The sequence below is a fragment of the Typopeltis vanoorti genome, chromosome 17, assembly GCF_054136105.1.
Source record: "Typopeltis vanoorti isolate ZY-2024b chromosome 17, IOZ_Tvanoo_1.0, whole genome shotgun sequence".
Taxonomy (NCBI): domain Eukaryota; kingdom Metazoa; phylum Arthropoda; class Arachnida; order Uropygi; family Thelyphonidae; genus Typopeltis; species Typopeltis vanoorti.
The window spans coordinates 43,274,019-43,299,939 of NC_143565.1; the positions used below are offsets into that span (position 1 = coordinate 43,274,019).

Sequence of the window (25,921 nt, forward strand, 5' to 3'; positions counted from 1 at the left end):
CAGCTCCTCATTCATCCATTTTACATCTACCTTATTCAGCACTTTGGTCTTCATTCGCACATTGATGCTGTTATGTATTTCTTTGTCAGTTCCCAAGCAGCGTTTATTTCCACACTGCTCAACTCCTTGTTCCATTCTATAGTTCCAAGCTGTCTCCTAAGCTTGTCATAATCACCAACCTTATAATTCCACATATATCCTTTCCTCACAAACGTCTGCATATGGCTAGCCACAACCCAGGTGATCACTTCATGATCACTCTCACCAACTGAAAGAAAGTGTGAAACCTTACAATTACATTCTCTGACAATATGATCAGATCCAAAACTCTCAGTCCTCGTGTGCCCTCCTTTACATGTTGCCTGAAATAGTTATCTGTCAAGAACTCAAGAAATTTATTTTCCTTATTCCCAAATGCTATCTCTTCATTTCAATCTATACTGCCATAATTAAAATCACCCATCATAATTTCCCTTTGTTCATTAATCCAAGTTGTTATTATACATGTCTTCATCACCACATTCCCAGGCCTATAGTAACATCCAACTAAATATGTCTTCCTCTCAACCTCCACGTTACACCACACTGCCTCATAGCCATTGCCACTATTTTCCCCCTTTCATGTGAACTTAATTCCCCTGCTATCATCAGCAGCAGCACTCTCTGTCCCTTTATGTCCTTTCTATCCTCACAAAAAATACTGTATCCTTCCATTTCTATTCCTGTTACGATATCATCGTCATTCAACCATGTTTCACTTATTCCAATGATTTTGGGATGAATAAACTCAATCAGTGAAACCATTCCATCGCCCTTATTTCTGATACTTCTGCATTTGTAAACAAACACAGTAATTCATTTTGGATCTATAACCAGTCCTATCCAATCTGCTTGTTGGTTGTGATTTCTTCACCACACCTACCCAATCACTGCTTACCACATATATCTGCCCAGTCTCAAATTCCTCACCCATGTCGTAATATACTCCATCTTCATACACACATTCACTGCCATTTTCAACATTCACTCTCCCTATGCCAGTGTTTCTCAAAGTGTGGTACGCGTACCCCCAGGGGTACATGGCAATTTTCGGCTATGCATAATTAAAAGAATCATTATATTTTTCAACAAACAGTGCAATTAGAGACAACCGGGATAAAACAGCACTAACTAATGAATCACATCCCCTCTCCAACAGAAACTGCTATATAGACCAAGAAAAACCAAAACCATATGGAACATATGGTTTTGCTGATACCACCCGTCATTAACGTGTTAAAACTAAGAAATATACTGTATAGTGAATGTGTTTCAGATATTATGGAATTCGGTTGAAGAGAATTAGCATTTCAACTCAACTGTTGAAATGCTAATTTGTCTTTGGTTCGCGCGATCTTTTGTTAATACTGCACCAATCATATGCAGTTCTTCTCTGCTCTATGTATCTCAAGCCTTGTAAATTACTGGTAATTTTTGCTTGAAATAATGGGAATGAAGATGATGCTATTTGGGTAGATGACTTTGACGATGCACACAAAGAAACTGTTCTCGATGCCAAAAGTAGTGATAGCGAATATGAGCTTCTTGGTAAGTCGCACCATTTTCAGTTTTTTTCTGAAAACTTTAGTTTCCGAAAATTCCCACACATATCGTGCAACACGATTTTTTAGCTTTAATTTTGGGAAAAAAGTTAGAGTTATATTCGAGTAAATACAATATTTTTTTTTTAGCTTTCAAATTCTTACGTATGGATCATTGGTTAAAGATTGGATTTATAAAACCCCCAAAAGAGCAATATAGCAAATACAAGTAGCTGTAAGCAACAAGAAAACGTTGATATTACATCTGGATCAAATGAAATTGATGAGTGTGTCGTCTGACATAGCTAGAGAACCAAAATTTAAAAATAAATCATATTTTTTGTTTACATGAACATATAAATTCAAATAAAATAGATATTTAATTTTAATTATTAATTTAAATTATGTAATTTATTAATTTTAATTAATTTTTTAAAATTAATTTGTTTATTTTTTTAAATTAATTAATTAGGGGTACTTGGTAATAATGAAAATTTAAGAAGCAGTATGCAGATATCTGAAGTTTGAGAAACACTGCCCTATGCCATGTCCCCCTCATTTCCCTGTTACCTCTTGCATTCTGCTCTCTCTCTCTCGTCATCTCTCACATTACTGCTGTTTTCACTGCCAAGCGCTTCTGTCTCTTCAGTACCACTCTCCTGAATTTTCACTTCATCTCTTGCTTCTAATATCTTGCACACATAACACACTGTGCTTCCATCCAGTAATGATCTTAGATCATTGCCAGATGGAATTAGATCATATTTGTCATTTCATTTTTCATTTTCAATAACTGTTTCACCAAATCCTACATTCTGACAATTTCACTTTCTGTCACTCCTGCAGTCTCACTACCTGTCGTTCTGTCACACCTTACTTCTGTTTCTTCATTCATACTTTCTTTCACTCCCTTATCACTAATTTTCGCTTCCACACTCTTGCATTCTCTCACTCCCTCAGTTTCACTAGCTTTCCTACAAATCCATGCTATCTCTCATTCATTCTCTCTCTCTCTCCACAACCACATCTCTTACACTCTGCCATGCATACATATTACATTCACAACATGAAATCATTTTTGAAAAGTCTATTGTTAATGCCACTTGATTTTTGTGGCACTCGCCTAGTCACACCCGTTGATGCCCATGTGATTGACCTCATAACTACTGCCATTGTTATATTTAAAGAAGGCAATTTCAACCTCAAATGACCACTATCATGATCACTTGAAGCTCAACCCTTTACAAAGCTATAAAATGATGATGATTTAACCCAAGAAATCATGCTGTGTGCTTGAGTTTGATTTTTTTTTTTTTTTTTTTAAATTCATAACCACTGTTCAAAAGTTTTTTTGGAAAAAGTTTATAAAAATCTGTGTGAATTCATTCTGAGAATGGTATGGAATGGTTTGAGCTGCTCATAGTCTGCATGAGCAGCTCAAAAATTAATTCTAGGAAAACATCTTTCTACCCATCTCTATAAACCATAAGAACTTATAGAACATATCAACATAAACTCATATAGAACATTATGCTCAAGGACAGAGTGGTAAGTTATAAATGTTATTGTGAGATGGACCATTTTAATGTAGACCAAAATCTGCACTACAATGGTGATGAAGCAATGTTATGTCATTTTATCACCCTGCTGAGTAGGTGAAAATTTTTATGACATGAATTGAACATATTAGAAATAGTCCAAAAAAGCAAATTAGTTTCGTGTATCACATTTTGTGGTCGTTTATTCTTACCAAAAAACTACCAATTAGCAAAACACAACCTGTGTAATATCCCACAAGAAATATCATCTCACTTTCCCCTTGCTTTCAATAACACACATCATCATCAAATTTCTGATATAAATTATAGATGCTAAGAAATTATATTCTTGGTTTAATCCTTTATCCAAGTGTAAGCAAACGGAGTTCGCACGTGATTGAAGTCATTAGCTTCTATATACAAATTACCCAGTTATGAAGTTACTTCATGTGCAAGCTTTGTTTGTTTACACTTGGATAAAGGATTAAACCAAGAATATAATTTCTTGGAATTTTTAATTTATAGTATTGATACCTTTTGGCTATTTGTATATGGAAATATGATTTCTGCATTACTTCAACCTTGGTATCTTCTGATATCATCCCACTGATGAGACTTCAATAGAGATCAAAACCAGTCTGGGCAGTGACCCTTCCCATAATGCATAGTATTATACATGTCTGTAAGGATATATTCTTTGCATTATGGGATACTAAGGCAAGTGATGCAAAGTCATTAGCCTCTATATACGAGCTGCCCATCATGAAGTTATTTCACACATTTGGGGTTATGTGGATAGTAGTTGCACTCAAAACCTCACCAGCATAATTTGATGCTTTCAGAAGAGGACAGTCAGCAACTGATGACCTTTCTCTCACAGAATTACTTGAGTCCTACTCTCATAGACATTCAGTTTGTTATAATGTACCATGAAATGTAATGACCATGAAAGTACCTCTTCTAGAGGTACTTTCATGGTCATTACTCTGCTGAATTGGCTACTATCGTTCCTCCATTTCTTCCAAAACTAAGAACAAGAGCAGCTGCTGGTCAACATCCATTTACCATCTGCCTTCAAACTATCAAACTAACTTCTTCTTTCTTTCATTCTGTCTACCGCTTCTGACTTCCCAAAGACTAGCACCTTCAGCTATTCAAAAACCTTTCAGCAAATTTCTTTTTTGTCATGCCTTTATACCCACACTTTGCACTAATGTGCTATAGGTCTTGTGACCTATTATCTATGTAAAAAATTAATGAAATTACCAAATCTATGTTAAGAGAGAGAAAGTCCCAACTTCTTGAAGAGAAACTGGATATTGTTTATCAACAGAATGGGGTACCTTCAAATTGTTGTGGCCCAATCACTAGATTAAACGAAGTGCATTTATTGAGGAACTATTTACTGCTTCTTACTTTCTCCTAATGGAATCCCCACCACACACACACACACACCTGTGGATTCTTCTTTAGGGACTACATACCTATGTGTATTAAGTAATAAGTGGAAGTTTTGCCATTGGCAGCATATTAGAAAATTTAATGGAGAGAATAGGAAATACTGTTGGAAGCATTTTTAGTAATGAGAGAGAGGATCTGGCAAGAAACAAAATAGCACTTGGATATGTGTAAGAACCACAAATGATATATACATACATACATTGAATTCCTAGAATAACAAAAATTTCTTGTTCTTTACCTTCTATTAGATAAGTTTAATTTCTATGGGTAGTTTATTTTCTTTATAAATGAGAGCGAGAAATGAAGTGAGAGATAAAGAGGGAATGGGGATGCAACAGAGAAAGGAGGAAAGTTTGGGATGAACAGGGAGACATGGCATAGGGAGAGCAGATGGTATTAGTAGTAGTGAATCAGCATAGAAATGGAATGGATCAGGATGTGTGGGGTTAGTTGAGACTGAGGAGATATATGGATCTGATACTTCTAGTATTCGTATACAAACATAGCAGTTCATTCCTGGATCTATAACAAGTTTCACTGATACCACTTATTAGATGTGACTTCATACTTTCCTCAAGCCATTCGAACCTTCTTCAAATCCAACTGTTTTCCCTAGGTCATCTCCTTCCTTTTTTGTATACTCATGCATTCATATCCTCTTGGAGCATTACCCTTTTTCATGCTGTGTTCCTCTGTTCACCGTGAGTCTTCCTATTTCCCTGTTTGTCTTGCACACTTGTTCTCTCATTTTCTACACTCATGCTGCCCACTTCTTCATAAGCACCATTTCAATCTCCCCTTCCTTACTCTCCCACTTTTCAATTGTTTCTTACTTGCTCAGATTTATGATGAGAGGACCGTAATGTGCACAAATAAAGAAGTTCTAGTTTCATTGTATAAGACCTTAATCAGGACTCTTATGGATTATTGTGCAGATTTTGTCTCTTTGGTTTTATGGAGGATATATCGAAAAGGGGACCAGAGTAAGATTGTAACTGATCTTTGGGATGTGAAATATGAAGAGAGAGAGAGAGATTGAGGGAATGCAGTTTGCAAAGCCTTGTGGATATAAGGAAAAGAGAGGATATGATTGAGACATTTTAAGTTGGTAAAGGATTATAATCAGGTTAATGTAGAAGAAACTTTTTATAGAATGGGAGAAGGGGGGGGGAGAAGTAAAACAAGAGGACATCCATGGAACATGTATAAGGAGAGTGTGAGCAGGGATATAAGGAGCAGACTTTGCATGGAGAGTTGTTGGTGAGTGGAATGCATTGCCTGACATTATGGTGAATGCACGTACATTGAATGAGTTTAAAGCATAGTTTGATAGGTTTATGTGTAACAGGGGAGTACCTTTCATGATGAATCTTTTGAATCCATGGAGGTCTGTTGTTAGTGATAATAAATCAATTGTTGAGCCTGTTCAGGTCATTTATGCATCCCCTGTATAAAGAATAATAACTTGAAATTTGGTAGGCAAGGTTGGGGGATATAGAGTATACAAATAATGGAAAAATTTGAAGGAGGTGGAGGAGATGAGAGATCTGCGAGGTGGACACTTGAAATTTAAGAGGTCATATTTACTAAAATTATGAGATCATCCCAATGGATTATGGGAATAATGAAGAGAACATTGGCATGCAAAAGCAAAGAGGTTATGGTTCTCCTGATAAGGCTTTGATCAGGCCACATATGGACTACTTTGTTGCCTGCTTTTCAGAGTGATGATGTATTGGAGAAAGTCCATAAAATTATTATTATTACGTAACACCTCCAGGGAGTTCAAAGACTCATTGAAGGAGGGTACCTGCTTTGCTAAGTGAATGTTAGATACAAGGAGAGATTAAGGGAATTCAACTTACAGAGCCTTGTGAATAGAAGAAGAGGCGATATGATTGAGACATGTAAGTTGGTAAGGGATTGTTCCCAGATTAATGTGAAGAAGATATTTCATGGAGTGCATAGAACTAGAAGCCATCCATGTATAAGGAGGGTGTGAGCAGAGGGCATGAGAAGCAGGTTTTTTGCATGGAGAGTGATTGGTGAGTGGAATGCATTGCCTGAAACTGTGAATGGGTTCAAGGCATGGTTCAATCATTTGGCATGAAAGAGTTTTAGACCTCTCACGATGAGTCCTTTGACTCCATGGAAGTCAGATAACAATAATAATAATAACTGCTGTTTAAGTTAGAGGATTAAATTTTATAATTCGTTTAGAAAATTGGCAGTATCTATTTTAAAAAAAATCACAAGATCATAGAAGCTTTTACGTTTCTGTATTTTTCACATGAAATAAATATAAAAGCTTATGTTAAACTTTGAAAACTGAAGATGTTAAATCGTTTTAAACATTATTCATTCTTTAACTAATTGGTAAAATAGGATATATATATGGCTATCTTTCCTCTGTATATACTTTTAAATTGAAGACTAATGAGAATATTCTAGGATTAATAAAAAATAATTGCAATTCAGTCTACTTAACTGTTATTGATTATTATTGATTGATATGAACTTATAAAGAATTTGTTTCTTTTTTTGTCACTAATGTGTTGATTATTTTGCAATTATGACTAAATTATAATATAATGGTTATTACCTGATTATTCAAATTCTAGATTATTATTAACTATTCTTGGCTTATTTTTAGATTCAATGCCTTAGTTCTGTGCTGACAACCATTGGGAAACAGCTGGAAATGGATGCACCTCAACGTATGTATCAGTTAGTAGCTTTGATGCGAGATGCCTTTGTGAGCCCATCCATAACTTCTCAGATTCGAAAAACTCTTTTAGAATTGGTGGAACTTCATGCCAGCCAGTGGCAGCTGGACCTGCCACAATCCATGTATTATTTTCCTTATACTAGTGTGGACAGAAAATGATGTATCTCTGGTGAAGTCGCTGGGATGCACATTGTTTTTTTATTCTATTCTGGATGAATTCTTGAATAGATAAAAATAAAAAAGTGATCTACTTTTTTAATTACATGAAAAGAACAATGCAAGACCAATTGCATTTAACTTAAATTGCACATTTCTCAGGTATAGTTGTTAAGTGCTTCCACAGAAAGAGATTTTGAGAATGTTGGATTATAGTGTGTTAGAAATGTAACTGTGTACAAAACTATTAAGTGCCTTTATTATGGTTCTTGCTTGGTGTTCAGGACAAACAGTTCCAGTATCCACATGAGATGTGAAAACGGTGCTCAGACTATGTGCCTTAAAACTCAAGTCATATTAAAAACTTTTTCTATTAATGTTAAATAAGAATCATATTTCTCAGTCAGTATTTTCACAAAATTGTATTTTTTTGTTACTTCTAGATCAAAAATATTTCAAGTTGGAAAACTGAGACTGTGCCATGTTGTCTTCAGCCTATGCTTTCCATTTACAGTATGCTCTATAATGGAGACAGGGCTAGTTTTTTTAGTACAGTCCATGACTGAGCACGTGTGCTGTTAATTTATTTCATTGGTTGTGTTAGACTTAATGTTATCAGCTTAGAAAACATTGACAAAAGACTGTTAGTTGAGATATTGTTTTGTATATAAGGTTTCTGTGCTAACATTTCATTAATTTTTCTAGTCTTAAACTTTGATACAAAGTATTGTCATTTTGTAGTACTACAGTTTGGTTTTTTGTTGCTTTTTTTGAAGTTGAAGCTGTGATACCTTATGTTTAGTCATGAGTTTAGTTGATTTCAATTATTTTATCTTTGGTTTTTACTATGTGTAATATTGCTGTAGAATTTTAGTAAATGCAGCAGAACTTTGTTAGTACATTTCATTATTTTCCTCTTATGGTAGTTCATTTTACCTGGTTCCAATTTGGAACTATTGTATGTTCCTAAATAGTGCATTTCTCCTATAGTACAAGATTACACATTGCGATGTAAATCATAATTCTTGTAATACTTACTAATAAGAAAAAAACACTGATTAATTAGACAACAACAAAAAAGCATGGTTTTTCAAGGAGTTTGGCCAAAAAAAATGTTATTTTATGTTTTGTTGTTTTGACTGTAAACAATTTTTTATATAAAAGAAATTTGGGATATTAAGCATTTTTGATGTCAAGGTTAAAAAAAATAATAATAAATATAAATATCACATTACTCCCTAAAAATTAAAAATGTGCTAACAAAGTTTAGGTGTGACAGTAATATTAATATTTGTTAGACTTGAAGGTCACTGTTCTTATTTGTAAATTCTGGCTATTTATATTGGCTAGAAGATATGCTTTGATCATTACACTTATTAAAGATGAATGTAATTGTTAAAGGTGTTTTTTTGGAGGGGGGGGGGAGAGGACATATTATGCAGAACTGAATAGTTCATAAATAGCATAATTTATATCAATTGTTTTTTCTGGGAAAATGTATTTATTAATCCCAAAACAGATATAGCTTGTTAGAATATCTTATCATCATATGTTGATTTAAGTGAATACCATAGATATAAAAAAAAAAAAAAAAATTAGGAAAATTAAAAAAAACTTCTGGCTAAAATTTGGGCATTTTCAAATTTTTAGTTCATTAGTAATTATAGGTTTCTGATTTTCTTATCCCATCTGATTTTCTTAGTAAAATGCCCTTCTTGGCATAGTTAGGCCAGATTGATATTTTACATAAACTGAGGATTTCTTCCTCTCATAATTTTTGTTGATTGTTAATTGCCCAGCTTCAAAATAGCAAATGCAAATAGATTTCAATACTTTCAGATGTGAATCTTGAATAAAGCAAAAATGTAATTTTTATAATGTGTTCTAGTTCTCTGTAGGAATTTTATTTTAGTACATTTATGTACTCTGAGTATAAAGTGCTGATTAGTATTCATGGTTGTTTTTTTTTTTTTGTTTTGTTTCATGAGCAAGCATGCACTTGATTAAGGAAAATAAATAATTTTAAGTCTTCCAGTATGTCATGTACAGCATGTGAACATTGTTAAGAAAATAAGTTTAAAAATATCTGTTTAGAAGAGCGATTACAAGTGTTATGATAAAAACTGAATTGCAGCGACTAGAATTCTAGGATGCCCTCTGGACATTAATCTTGGTATCTAACTGAAGCACTAATGTTCTGCAAGATGAGGGATGCTCAGAAATGGGAAGTTATTGTTGCTGCTGCTTGAGAAGATGCTCAGATTTGTGAATCCAAATCATCTGTGCATTTTATAGTAGTAGTTGTACTAACTCCCACGTTAAACAAGTATGGCTGCATCAAACCCTCCAAGATGCGAGACTCATATTGCAGGACAACCGAATTTGTCCAGTAACCAAGGCCACCATCAAATGTGCTCAGATGGCATATTAGACTATAAGCTCCAGTTTGTAGTCTTCTTGTGTGACCTTCTGTTACTTGTTTCTCTGAAAAATTTTGGTATATTTAATTGTAATTCGTGGGGACAATATTGATATATAAATCACTGTATTTACTTGATAAGTAACAGAAAATTTGCCAGTTGATTATTATTTTCCTGACCCCCATGGAGTCACAAGACTCATCATTATGATTAAAGATCACTTCAGCAGTTGATATATAGGGTGTATATTTAATTTAAAATATTCCATATTTAAATATTTTAAAAATGTGCAGCAAAGAAGTGAAATTTAATTTTGCAAAAGTAAAATCAAATTTACTTTTAAATTATCAAATTAAAAGTAGAAATTTTTCAATTTTTACAAAAATGAAATATTTCATTTATAAGCTTTGCTACTTTTGTAAAATTGAACTTTTAAAGTATTAGTTTGAAGAAAAGAGGAACTTCTGATCATGATAGTAATAAGAGTGCTTGTTTTTGATTGGAATACAAGAATAAAATGTGTATATACAGAGAATGTATATCCACATTGTCATTGTTTGAAATTTAAAATTTGTAGATTGAGAGGAGCACTAAGAATGCAAATTTCCAAAAGCAGTTTACTTCATATTGTATTGTAAAAGTTTGGGTGATGGAATATTTAAATTAAGAAATTATTCTCATGTACAGTTCAAATAGAAACAGAAGATAGTAAATTCCAGATTGTATGCCTTTCAATGCATCCATTCTGTATGTAGATGTACTTAAATGCTAATAGATTGCAATATTTGGTATAAAAAAAAAATATATATATATTTGATCCATGTAGAAAATGCTTGTGCAAAAAATAGTTTAACAATTACAGAAACAAAGATATTTTAATAAATAAATTTTATTCTTGTTTTAATTCTTTAGTAAAGCATGAACAAACAAAAATTTGTGCATGAGGTTTATACAATTCTTCACAACTAGGCTACTTATTGACTTCACATCAGTAGCCTCAGTATCCCATAATGCATATCAGTATACGTATCTGAAAAAGAGTTGCTGCTGTGCATTATGTGAGACAATTGGGAAGTCAACAGCCTCTATACACAAGTAGCCTAATTGCAAAATACTTTGTGTAAACTTTTATTTGTTCATGCTTAGGTCAAAGATTAAAACAAGAATGTAATTTCTTGTCTGGTATAATTCACTAGACAAGAGAGGGAAAAAAATAACTGGATTAAGTTTTTGTTTCTTATTGAGGAGCTTTAATTTTTAATTGTTAGTTAAAATATCAGAAATTATCAGGTCATGTTTGTATGATTTAAGGGGGATCATTTAAAAAGTAAGGCATTTGAACTGGAAGATAATAAAGGGCAAGACATTACTTTGCCACATCATTTATCATTTTTTATCATTAGTGCTACTCACTAACTATACACAAATTGACTCTCATGTCAGGTCTTTTGTCCCAAAGCTTAATAATATTAACATCCGCACTAATTGGAATGATTTAAATTTAGTACCATTATTCATTATGTTGCTGTGATCTTTGGGACATTACAGTTACATTTAATACAGCAAAAACAAAAAAGTGATCTATGCTCACTCTTTAGATGAAGTTTAAAGAAGCTTTCACAATTACATATTTCTGTTCAGACATATCTCAAGACAAACTGACTTGGAGCATCCCTATTTATTAAAATTGGGCATGGTTTGGATGGTTGAAACTGATTACTTAAACATTAATACTTTTTTCTTCTCTTCTAATGCATAGCCATCCAAACCACTCATTTCATATTTGTTGAATCTTTGTGTTCTTCTCTTCTCATAGCTGCAGATATCCTTAATTAGCTAACAACTGACTTATATTGACAAGGAATTTTGTAACACCAGGAGTGGAAATTTGGCGAAGCACATCCTTCAAGGACTGGATGGGTTCAAATGAAGGCTAGTAAGTGCTTTTATTTAGGGTTAAAGTTGCACTCAAACCTATCTGCCCCCTTGATTCCCTCTTCAAAGGATGTGTTACACCAAGTTTCCTTTTCTTTCCTAGTGTTTATACAATTCTTTGTTAGATATAATTTGTTTCACTGATCAGTCAGGGTAACCTTATTTATTCCAGTCTGTGATATAAATTGTTAAGCTGTAGGATGAGCTCTTTATTAATGTTGTTATGTATTCAGTCATAATACTGAATCGATTAAAAATCTAAGAATGCCTCCAGCCATATGAAGGATTCATAGCCATCTTCAGAAAATAATGACCATGATTGCAATTATCAAATAACATTAACTCTTATCTATTTATGCATGCATTTAATTACTGTAAGATAGATGTATTTGCTTCCTAGCTTGACATTTTCATTTTTTGTATAATGAAAATCTTCAGACTGCATTCTGTACTGTCAGTTTGCTAATGAGTGTAATTTGTATCTGCTAATATTATAGTATAGGTCAGTCACGAAGGTCATTTTATTATTTTTTAAGCATTTTATTATTTTTAAAGTTTCCTAAAATGTGAATAACATTTGAAGTTAGAGAAGACTCAACTGAGAAGTATATACATATTTATTTAGGTGTAAGTAAATAATTGTTTGCTGTATGTATAGTAAATGTAATTGTGTTGTTCCTTGTTTTGTTTACTTTCTTGATTGTTTGCTTTCTACTCATTTTATACAGTGAAACTTGAGTGAAAAAAATTTTGTGTGTGACCAGAAAACTTTGTTTCAAAGATTTGCATGATTGTAGTAAAATTTAAGTTTTATCTTGCATGCAAAAGATATTAAATAAAAAGAAAAGCTTGCCAGTATTTTAATGTTTTGCTTTCTATAAAGCTGGATATAATATATTTTTTAATGATTTTTTTTTTGATTGCAGAATGAGCATTTTTTTTTTTTCATATGCTGAATAAAAATCATTTGATTGCTTTGTGCCTTTTTGATTAATATGCATACTGCTTTCCCCCTCTCCCTTTTTTTTGTTAAATTAATACATACTAAACCAGTTTACAAAAATATCATTTAAATACATATATTCATCCATCCTCCAATATGAATATGATATTTTCATGTCAATTTTCCTGAAGAAAAAAATACTATGTAGAACCAGGGTTGAAATACTTATTGCATTTAGTTTATGCTACAGAGCCACTGTTTAATAAATAGCATCTTTGTAGCATATTTAGAATAATGATGAAACAGTGCACCCTTCACTTAGAAAAGACCTACGTTTGACTCTTGTTATGATGTGAGGATTGTTATATGAAAGTGAAATAATCCTTATAAGAGATTGACTATCCTGGGAATATAGGCTTTTTAACTCACATACAGGCAAATCAGCCAGAGAATACACAGTTAGCAAACAAGAATATTATTAATTGGTAGCATTGTACAGATGGTAGATTAACTAATGTAGTGTATATTACCCTCAAATGATGAGTGTCAATAAATATTAACATGCTAATATTTTATAGTACTGTATCATGCATTAAGAAACATTCAATTAAGACACTAAATGAAACAATATACAGTGTTATGGAAATAAATAGAGTAGGAATGAGACAAATGAACAGTGAAACCAGACAAGCAGTATGGAAGAAGATATTATGAAGGAGGTAGAGAACTGCCAGTAGTGATCAGATGCATGAGGAATATAAACGACAGGCTAGAGAGATGACAAACATGGTAAAGAAAGAAAGTGTAGTATGAGAGCAGAGCAGCCAAATCAAAGAAGGATATTCTTCCTCTATGTGGCAAGCAGGAGAAAAAATAATTATGGCAGGGTGATATTGGTTAGTTATGGTAGTAGAGTGAGTACTGGAAGTATTTAATGAGCATTTTAGTACTGTATATCATAACTAGTAAACTAGTGTAAATGATGCTGTGAAACACCTAGACAGGAGATAGAGGGATTAGAAGTAAAAGAATGAGTGAAGTATCAAGTGTTGGAGTAGATGTGGCGACGTCAGTATAAGTTTGTATAAGACAGGTTGTTTTAATGAGCATTTATCACTCCACTTACACCACACTGCCCCAAAAACTACCGCCATTATTTCAAAAATAATACTTTCTCCCTTGTGAAACGATACTCAAAAACTACTTTTTTTAACTTGCATCTCCATCTTATATAGACATAATTCTCCTATTATTAATTATTAGCAGCACCCCCCCTCTCTCTCTCTCTCTCTCCCCCTTCTTGCCCATTCTGTACTTATGTAATTCCATTTTATTATCAAGTATTATCCTCATCCATGTTTCACTTTTTCTAACAATTTTTTTGGTTAATAAACTCAGTCAGTGCAGAAATTTCATCTCCCTTATATATCTCCTCAGATTCAGTTACTTCCCTTGTCCTTGCATCCCATTCCTGTGCTGACCATCTCCATGTTTCCCTGTTCTCTCAGACTACTCTATTCATTCAGGAGCATTTTAGTTTCAACTAAAAATGAGTGATGTGCTTTTCACATCACTCATTACTTTCTCTGATCTCTTGTTCCCATCACCTCCTATTTCCTTTGTATTCTTGTTCAAATCATTACACTCTCTTCTAGCAACAGTCTCTCTCTCCAAGTGACTTACATTTTGAGAGACTGTTGATGGACTTACACCTGAAAAGATTCCATTTAAATGTAATCCATTACTTTTATACAGTAATAACAGTCATTAGGTTCTTAATCTTATCAGCAGAAAAAAAGTAAATCTAAGCATAGTATTATTTGGGGCTCCATACAGTCAGAAGACTCATTTGTAGGAAGTCCTTACAATATATACCTTACAGACTACAGTACTTGGGCTTTGCTTTAAACACATCCACCATTAGTGCAGTCATTACCCATACTAACAATACATTCTGTTCACTTGCTGCTCCACCTACAGTTTTCAGGGATGACTTCTTATTTTTCTACTCTCTTGTGCAAAATTTATCCTATATCCATCTGGTAGGCCCTCTCGCCAAATTATAATGCTTAGTCATAGTGTCTCTCTTTCTCTCCTTTCCTATCTTCCAAGTTCTAAAAATCACATTCTCTGTTCATCTATCCATATCTAGTTCCAGAGCATTTGAGTCACTTGTCTGACTTTTGATAGTATTACCTTATCTCCCAGATAATGATTGTATCAAATCTGTGCATAATAATGTAGACTTGGCCTGACCACTGTTAAGACAGGGATAAAACGAGATCATTTCTGGAAACTGTATAAGGAAAGCATGAGTGAGATGAAGATTCTTTACATGGATAGTGGTTGGTGAGCAGACATTCACTACTGCATCCTGAGAGAGTGGTGAATGCAGACATGTTTATGTGTGATAGTATTTACCTCCTACAATGAGTTTTTGACTCTATGGAGGTCTGGTGTTAATAATGATAACAATAATAAGCTTATGTCTTATCAGTACTTCATCATATGATAACACAAGTATAATTTACTGGCTCTGTATTTATTGTCTCGATATGCATCCTGTGATTTATTGTGATGGCAAAAAAGTTGGCAGTTTTAGTAGGATTATTTATTCATTGATAATTACATCATAATGTTTTTTAATTTCACATGATTCCTGAATAGATTTTTATTGGTCCTTTATACATTTCACTTATTCCTATGTCTATAACATTGAAGAATGAGCATAGCATAATGTACTTTTCTGCTTTGGCATTTATACAAAGTTTTGAAATGCTATATTACTACAACCTCTACTTCTCATGAGAAATTTCATCTTCAGGAAAACATCCTACTGAATGTATTCGAGAAATGTAGGTCAAGATATGCGGAGCAGTGAAAAATGAAACAAGTGCAAGGGGTGTTGGCAGATATACTGGTTAGAATCAGAATTAGTGCCAAAATGAAAGTCACTCAAAGTTTATATAAGCAGTCAAGGATCACAAAAATTTATTTATTTTAAACACTATTATTATTATCAGTCCTACATGTAGTCAGACAACCCATCTTAGACAGAGATCCTTGATATCAAACCAAGCACCTCCATAGTGCACTCACAAGCGCAATACAAAATCTCCTTCATTGAAAGACCTGAATTCAAAAATCCATGTAAAATGTGAGGCAACTTTATGAGGCTTATCAACTAAGAAATAATCTTAGTTTCATATAGAGGTAGCAAGGTTTTACCTCTTCCAAACAGGTAAACCTTTTGAATAAATGCCTGCAGTTACAGACGTGATATTACTAGCCTTGGAGCCTGTTGATGGAATTCCTTCAACTGTATATCTGATTGATACTGGCTTGTCAAACACCTTGAACAACACATAGCAAAATCCTAATTATCAAAATTATCCTAAAAGGACTCCAACTAACTTTCTATGTTGTCTTCAAATGTAAAAAAAAAAAAAAAAAAAAAAAAATTGGAAGTGATAATAGAAGAACTGTTAATTGCAATAAGAAAAATGCTATGTGAAAAGAAGTACAATACTGAAGAAGCATGTTGTGATACTGATCCCATTCGATTCATTGTAAATTTACTTGTTTTAGGCATCTTTCTTAGCAATCCATAAACAATTGTACTATATTGTCAAAAAAAAAAATACTGGATACCCAAGAAATACTATTCAAAGTACAATAGCTGACCTGGTTCGCCGAGTGGTTAGCGTATCCACTCTCCAGCCAAAAGGCTGCGGGTTCGAATCCCGCCGTGGGCTTGGATGTTTGCGATTGTCTGTGAAAATACCAGTGGTAGATGGTGTAGATGTGATTCATTGTAGTTGGATTGTGGGTGGTGGAGATAGAAAGTTGTAAAGTAGATGCCCTCTCTCGATGAGTCTTTGGACTCCCTGGAGGTGTCAAGTAATAATATATTATGAGTTTTTAATGGCACTTGTGACATAGTAATGGTTATTACAAATGCATATTTACATATGAAATAATAAGCTTATTTATTCTTGTAATATTATTATTAGTTTGTACTAGATTGCAGCATTTAGTCTGTATGACAAACCTTCCATGTATTTCTGACCAGTTTCATGGGAAATTAACTTGCAATCTTCATGAAGACTGTTTTGAGTTTTGCCAGATATTTGCTTACAGAGACTGTTCCTTACACTTCATTCCATAAGTGTTCAACCAGGTTTAGAGTTAAAGCTCCATGCTGGCTTGCCCATTAGAAGCATGTTGTTATTCTCAAACCAAATATAGCACATTGTGGCATTACATGGATGCTGTGTTGCTGAACTAGATATGACCTTTTACTATAAAATTCTATAAATACAGCAATATTCAGAATGCATATGTGTGTGTGGCCCTTTTCTTTTCATGGTAATATGGTATTGGTAAAAATTAGTGGATGAATAAGATGATGATGATGAGAGGATGTTTCCAATAAGAAACATCCTCTCATCATCATACTTTGACCATTGTGCTTTACAGTTGGAAAAATGCTACTCAATCCTGCATATAGTATTACCAGGGTGGATGGTAGCAGAGGTGGTCTCTTGTGGGAATAGGTGCTTGGGAGAAGAATTTTTATGCTTTATACTAATACCAGGCATATCCAGAATAAAGGAGATGAATTGGTGGCGTTGATAGAATCAGCCTGTCCGAAGATTATTGGGATATCTGAGACGTGGTTGACAAAAGATGATATAATAACAGGAATAGAAGTAGCAGGGTACAGCATTTTTCGAAAGGATAGGAAGGGGAAACGCGATGGTAGAGTACTGCTTATGATAACTGATGACCTATGTCCTCTCAGAGTGGAGGCTTTGGAGGGCAGTGACATTAATGGTTTTGAAAGCATATGGTGGGCAAGATATGATATTTAGTGGGGTGTTGCTACAAGCCAAGGAGCACAGAGGGTGGGGAGTAGGAGATGTTTAGGCAGTTGCACTTGGTAAGTGCAAGAAGAATGATTGTTATGGGAGATTTTCACTACAGCAGTATAAGCTGCAAAGAGGAAAATGCATGTGGTAATAAGGGAATGGAATTTCTGGAATTCTTGAGGGACAAATGTCTTAGGCAACATGTATTAGAAGGAACATGAGGTTAAAGAGTTTTGGATTTGATCATAGCATCAGAAGAGCTGATTATAACTGAGATAGCATCTCTTCCCCCAATTGGAGAGAGTGACCATGTGATTTTGACTTGGAAGATGAATAGACATGCAGCAGTATCAAATAGAAGGGAATATATGTGGAATTATAAGGCAGGGGATTATAATAGTCTTAGATATCAACTTGGGGCAGTTCCATGGAGGGAGACATTGGAAGGGTGAGATATCATTAGTGCTTGGGAAATTGTGAAGGAATATTTGTTAGCGACAATAGTAAGCTGTATTCCATGAGTTAGAAGAGAACACAATTTGGTGTAAAGTGGATGACAAACAGGAACTGTGAAAAAGAGGTTATGGAAGAGATATAAGAAGAGTGATGGAGAGCAGATGCATGAAGAATATAAGTCTCAGGCCAGGAGAGTGACATCTTATCTTAGTATGGTAAAGAAGGCAAAACTGGAATATGAGAAGAGATTGGCCCTAAGATCCAAAGAAAATGCTAGGGAATTTTTTAGCTATATGGCCAGTTGGAGGAGAAATGATTGTGGAAGAATGACATTGTGGGATAAAAATGGGAATAGAGTGATTGATGCAGAGGACATAGTGGAGTTGTTCAATGAGCACTTCATTGGAGTTCTTCATTATTTCATCCTGGAGAAGTAAGTTTTAATGCTAGAGGGATAGAGCAGGTTTGAAGCTCAGAGGTGGAGATATTTACATTGGTTCAGAGGTTTCAAATACTGAGTACTTTGGATGTCAATAAAGCTGTGGTACTCAATGGAATTTTGCCACAGGTTTTGAGAAAATGTGCTAAAGAACTGACAGCTCCCTTGACCTAGCTTTTCAATGAGTCTTGCTATGGGAAAGGTACCACATGATAAGCTGATATTTAAGTTACAGCACATGGGTTTAGATGTCAGGTTAGTCAACTGGATTCAGGATTGGCTGTCTGATAGGTATTAGAGAGTGGTGTATGGTGGTGCAATATCAAGGAGGCAGAAGGTTACAAGTGGGGTCCCACGGGGCTCAGTACTGGGACGTGTATTGTCACTGGATTTCAGGGGAGGATATTCAGTTGTTTGCAGATGATGTGAAGCTAGGAAGGGTTATTAGTAATAGTGCAGATGTGGCAGCCCTGCAAAGGGATTTGAATAAACTGGACATATGGACAAATGAATGGGGGTGTCAGTTTAATGCAGCAAAATAAAATGTAAAGTCTTGACGTTTGGGATACGTCGATGGAAGGCAGCATACGCTGTTGGAGGAGCTATACTGGAAAAAGTAGAGGATACGAGATCTGGGGGAGTGATGATTGAGAGAAACCTGAAATTCAGGGAACATATTGCAAAGGTGGTGATACCCAGAGGATTGCTGCAGTACTGAGAAGGAACGCTGACCTGCAGAGATAAAAGAGTTATCATTCCATTGTAAAAGACCCTGATCAGACCACACTTAGAATATTGTTCTCAAATTTGGTCCCCAGGATTTGAAAGGGATAAATTAACCGTGGAAAAGGTGCAGAGGCAGATAACAAAGATAGTTTCAGAACTATACAGTGTTGGTTATGAGGATCGACTGAGGGAATATGGATTGCAGAGTTTGGTAGATAGGAGAGGTGATATGATTGAGACTTTTAAACTGTTGAGAGGTAGTTACAGGGTTGACATGGGGGAGTTCTTTCACTTGGTCGAACAGAGTCAAGGAGTGAGGACAAGGGAGTCATCCCTGGAAGTTATGAAAGGAAGCTGTGAACAAGTGGGTGAAGAGTGATTTCTTTGCGTGGAGAGTGGTTGAACTGTGGAATGCATTGCCTGATAGAGTGGTGAGAGCATGAATGGTCAAGGAGTGGTATAATAGACTTTGTGTTTTCTAGGAAGGACCTCCCACGATGAGTGTTTTGACTCCATGGAGGCCTGAATCAGAATAATAATAATAGTGCCCACTGGACTACTGGCAAATCAAGGTTCTCCTATCTGAAGAAAACAGACATGTTCCCAAATGCTCATTTTCAGTTATCATCACCATCAGTCTGGTTTTGGTATAACTGCAACTAACACTGAATATGAACTCGTTATAAGATCTTCTCTGTGTGACATTTTAGTTACAACTGAATGTGGTGCTTATAGATCATGATCTTTATATTATTATTATTATTGCACAGGCACTTCCATGGAGTCCTAAGACTCACTGCAGGGCACCCAAACTATCAACACGATATTTATCATGCCTCTCCTTGAAACCATTAACTGAGAAAGCACTTCATTAATTGACGTGTCATCATAACACTACATCTGCATCGATAGCATGGGCTTTGTCCATCCAAATGAATACTATAACAGTCACTTTGAATGTTGAATAGATTTTAAGAAATTTGGAATTCATGCTAAAATTTAATATGGCTCTCAATTTTGGTTTAAATTGATCAAATTTTACATAATTGGCTGAAATTAACTGATCATAGCTGAAAGCATCCAGTTGTCAGATAGCTTTTTACATCATTGTGCAAATACAGTATTATCAACAGACTGTGTATGGGAGAGACTCGTATCCCAAAAGAGGAAGGTCCCTAGTCATGTGCCACATATCTGATTAGGGACCATTATTATTGAACTTGCTATTTTAATTTTTTTGACCATGACCCAAAATAAGAAATACCTTTTACATTGCAACCCAGTACACACATTTTACACAGCTTACTATGGAATTTTGTGGTATGTGGTATTTGCAGCATATTCACATCCAGGCAGATAAGAGACCAAGGGAATGTATGTCTGCTTAAAATGTAAAAAATGGGGGAGAGCTTAGTGATCTCAAAATTAGCATAACAGATTTTGGTAGTGTTATGTCAGAAACAAGTGAGTGCCAACAAACAAGTAAAATGATTGAGGGTGAGGAAGATGAGCAACATGCAAAAATGACAAAATTAGGGAGTGTAGTAGGTTTAGAAGATAGCTTTGTAAATGTTGTTGATTGGGAGGGAGAGTAATATGTTCCACTTCTCTCAGTTCATTTGAGGAATGAGGTTAAAAAGCATGAAAAAAGATATTAGGAGACTGGAAAGAATGAATGTGAAGTGAATGAAAGTAGGAGAGAGAGTAATGGGAATAATAGAAAGGGAAAGATTAGAAGAACCAGGGGAAGGGAGAGAGAATGAGGAAGGTGAAATAGTGCAAGAGCTAGGGATGGAAAGATGACAGTAAGGGAAAAAAGTGTCAAAGGGAGGAGAGAGTGGGGGATGCAGGTGAGCAAGGAATGAACAGAGTGGTAAGAATTATGATATATGGAGATTCAATGATTTGTGGAGTGCAAAATAGAATGCTGCCAGAGGAGTGTTTGCTTAGAGGAATGATAGACAGTGTGACTATGGCAAGTAAGTGAGATGAAGTGGATAAGATAATTGTAGTCGTGGATACAAATGAGAGGCATTGTGAATCAAGGGCGAGAGATCTGAGGTTTATTATTACGGGCGACTCCAGGGAGTCCTTAGACTCATCGAGGGAGGCCCTAAACATCATGTCCACATAACTATATGACATTCTCACAGTATCTATCACACCTTGCCTTGAACTCACTCACCGCCATAGCACCCATAACAGACTCTGGCAGCTTATTCCACTCATTTACCACTCTAAAAGTAAAGAACCCAGCTCTAACACCCTTGCTAACCACACTCTTTCCCAGCTTCCAGAGACTACTGTGCCCATAGGTGTCCCTTAGTTCTCCCACCACCAGTCCTGATCTCAAAAATATCCTCTGAATTAATCCTATAGAAACCCTTTAGCAATTTGTATATCTCAATCATATCTCCCCTTTTCCGCCTATCAACTAATTTCTGCAACCCACAAATCTTCAACCTGTTCTCATAAGGTTCATTCCATAGACCTGCTATCATCTTGGTCACGTGCCTCTGGATCCTCTCCACCTCCTCCCCATCAAGAAGAAACCTAGGTGACCAAACCTGGGCACACTAGTCGAGATGAGGTCTTATCAAGGCTCGGTACAGAGGTATGATAGCTTGCTTGTCAAAGTATTTTTCAACAACCAAGTGAGTCGATGAGCTGATTTAGCCACTTTTGCAATGTGCCCCCTAAACTTCATCTCCCTATCCACCAACACTGTCAAGTCCCTGGCCTCATCAATCTCCTGGAGTACAGTTCCACCAATGTGGTATACTGCTGCTAATATTTTCACACCAAAATGCATAACCTTATATTTTGTCACATTAAATTGACATCCATTCTCCTTAGCCCAGAACTCCAATCTATCCAAGTCATCCTGAAAGATTTTGACATCATTTGCATTCACTATTGCCCCACCCAACTTTGCATCATCAGTGAACAAATGAACTGTTCCTCTTAGATCCTTCCTTATATCGTTAATGAACAAATTAAATAGCAGTGGTCCAAGAACAGAACCCTGTGGCACACCACTAGTCACAGGCCGTCTTTTGGACTCTATTCCTGAATAAACTACTCTCTGATATCTCTCCATCAACCACCCACCTATCCATCTCACCAACCCTATATCCATTCCCATATGTTGTAGTTTATGGATTGGATTAATGGGCATTGTATGCCCATTACCCTTATCCAATTCAGCTGTCACTGTGTTATAAAACTTGAGCAAGTTACTGAGGTATGATCTACCCTTCACAAAGCCATGCTGTCCCCACCCCCCCAATATACGGTATCTCATTTTCATCAATCCATTCCTGTATTTTTCCCTTGACTACTTTCTCCAAGACCTTGACAACGACTCCTAATATGCTGATCAGTCGGTAATTTGCAACAGTAGTCTTGGATCCTCCTTTATGCAGTGGAACTATTTTCCCCTCTTTCCACACCTTCAGGACTAAACCAGACCCGAGACTCAGATTAAACAACATGGTCAAGGGCGCTGATAATTCTTTAGCTGCTTCACGTAAGACCCGTGCTGGTATACCATCCAATCCCACAGATGTATTCACATTAAGGTTCTGTAATAGACTATTCACCTCCACTTCATCATCACAATTCCTGTATAAACTAATGGTTCCTTCATTTTTTTCAGTGTCACCACCTGGATGATATACTCTTGCAAAGTGCTCGCTCAGTAATTCCACTATACGAACTGATTCAGTGACCACCTTACCATCGTCATTCCTTAAAATCATTTTGCCGTGTACAGTTGTTTTTTTTTGTTGCTTGCAGCATATTGAAAGAACTGTTTGGGATTCTTTTTAGTTTGCATAGCTAGTTTCCTTTCATAATCCGCTTTTGCTTTTTTTACCACACTCATTACCCTTCTGGCCTGCACTTTATATCGTTCATGTGCCTGCAGGTCACCTCTTTCTTTAAATTCCTTCCACAGTTGTTTCTTTTTTTTTGCAGCTCAAGCTTAATGGTGTTATTCATCCATTTAACCCCTACTTGTTTTACTATTCAGACCCTAGGTATACAATTAGCCATAACCGCCTGTAAATGCTCCTTGACCACTTCCCATGCCCTATCGACATCCAGCCCTTGCAGTTGTACATGCCATGGCACTGATCCAAGCAATCTCCTAAGCTTGTCATACTTGCCAGCACTGTAATTCCACATATACCCTGTCTTAATCGAAAATTCCACACCTTTAGCCACCCCTCCCAGGTCAAGACCTTATGATCACTCTCACCAATAGGTGGCAACATGGTCATATTCATTACAGTCAAATTCTCAGATGCTATTACCGTCTCAAGCACTCTCACACCCCTTAGTATTTTCAATTACATGCTGTCTCTGATAGTTATCCCTTAATAACTGAATAAAATCCATTTCCTTCCTCACATGTGTCCTTTCCTCCTTCCAATTAATGTTACCATAGTTGAAATCCCCCATAAATAATTACCCTCCTTCCACTCATTTCATCAATTTGTTTATGCATACTATCTCCACCATCTATTCCATCACCTGGTCTATAGCAACACCTATCTGTATATTTTGTTCTACCAGTCTCAATCTCGCACACCAAATACCCTCAAACGAGCTCTTTTCACTATCCTGCGATACAACTTCAATTCTCCTTGGCTGCAGTTCATCAGCTATCATCAATAACACTCCCCCCCCATTTTATTCTCTGTCCCTCCTAAACACACTATAACCTACACATTCTATCCCACTAACTATATCATCTTCTGTTAGCCATGTTTCACTAATGCCAATAACCTGTGGCCAGGAAGAGCCAATCAAGGCCAAATATTCTTCCTTCTTGTTCCTAATACTCCTGGCATTAGTATACATGAAATGCAGAGGTCCCTTTGTCCCACCCCCTCTATCTTGATGCGTTATTCTAACTATCCCTTTCCGATTTCTTGTCCTTATTACTGGCTCGGGTACATTATATACATTCTTACACTCAACTGTCTCACTGATGTCCACATATCCACCCACCCCTCCTTGGTAGTTCTAGTTTCCCTGGTTCTGCACATCCATTTTCACTTCATTCAGCATCACTTTTTCCAGTCTTCCTCCACACCAAATCCATTCAAATGCAGGCCATCCATCTTGTATATAAATCCTTTCGCCCATCAAACTCATTCCACACCACACCATCTGCATAACCTGTGCATAAAGTCATTTTCAATTATGGCCCTCCTTCTAAACTCCTCTCTGTCATACCGTGGCAACAGACTCACCATCCTAACTCTGTCATTCTTTTCTTTCGCTACCTTTAACAATACTTTCAAGTCCTCTCTCATAAAAAATTTATCTCCTTTCAATTCATTCGTATACGCCACAACTATCAATTCTTTCACCCTCTGTTTTTGCGCTCTAATACTCTCACTTACAACCTTAAACTTCACACCCGGTAAGTACGATTTAGTTAAACTCCCATCTATCACTCTTCTTAATAACGAGTCACCATACAACACTCGGTTGTGCAGCAGAAGATAGCGACTGTATTACTCAGATATGATTAATGCAGAGCTGAGGAGAAAATCATCCATAACAATGATTTGATAGCCAGAATGTGACAAAAAAGAGGCTTGGATTATGTGAATGCTTGGAGTGCAGCTGAGGACAGAAAAGAACTATATGTGAAAGATGGCCTGCATTTGGATGAGGACGGATAGAGACTTTTGGAGAGAATGTTATTCTCTCCATAAGTCCATATGGAGTCAACACACTCACTTGGTGTTAGTTCAGAGAAACTAGAATTATCAGGGTGGCCTCTTATGAGAATAATAATAAATATAGATAATAATAATTATAATGAATAATAATAATGCCAAGAGTATCCAGAATAAAGGAAGATGAATTGGTGGCACTGATAGCCTCAGCCTGTTTAAAAATTATCAAGAATATTATTAAGAATATAAAAAATCCATTAAGCCTCCAACATGATGTCCTCACAGCACTTAAGCCTCTACACACGTGTTTAAAAATTATTTTGGATCAGTGAGACATGGTTAATGGAAGATGATATACTGACAGGAATAGAAGTAGGGTATAGCATTTTTCAGCAGGATAGGAAGGTCAAACACTATGGTGGAGTATTGATAAGTGATGAGATGTCCTCTCAGAGTGGAGGATTTGGAGGGCAATCAAGGGTGACTTGGTTGGTGAGGGTAGCTAAAGAGAGATACAAACAGCAGTTAGCTAATGAAGCCAAAAAGAATCCTAAGGAGTTCTTTCAATATGTAGCCAGCAAAAGAAAGAATGATTATGGAAGGATGACATTGATTGGAGAAAATGGTATAAAGACAGCTGTTGCAGGTGTGGTGGAGATACTTAATGAGCAGTTTGTAAAAGTCTTTCAATCTTGTGAATGTGACTTCATGGAGAGATTGAAAGCAGTTGATGATGGGGAAGAGAGACTGACTATAAATGAGCAAGAGGTGTATGGGGAGTTGAGCAAACTAGATGTAAATAAGGCTGTGGGACTTGATAATCACCATGTATTCTGAAGGAATGTGCCAGGGAGTTGATGCCGGCCTTGACATATTTTTTTAATACGAGTCTTGCACAGGGTCAAGTTCTTACGGAGTGAAAGGAGGGCAATATTGTGCCACTTCATAAAGGAGGTGATAGAACTCAAGCAT

The 25,921-nt window shown here is 35.8% G+C and overlaps 1 protein-coding gene across 10 annotated transcripts in view; it reads left to right on the forward strand.

Annotated features, from left to right (window-relative positions):
- Positions 1-12,669, forward strand: part of LOC150097328 (MIF4G domain-containing protein) — a 177,923-nt gene extending 165,254 nt beyond the window's left edge. For all 10 annotated transcript variants that reach the window (XM_090406815.1, XM_090406821.1, XM_090406822.1 and 7 more), the window contains one exon: positions 7,233-12,669. In XM_090406815.1, coding sequence (XP_090262941.1) covers positions 7,233-7,466 — 234 coding nt within the window. In that variant the 3' untranslated portion in view covers positions 7,467-12,669. The remainder of the gene's footprint in view (positions 1-7,232) is intronic.
- The last annotated feature ends 13,252 nt before the right edge of the window (positions 12,670-25,921 follow it).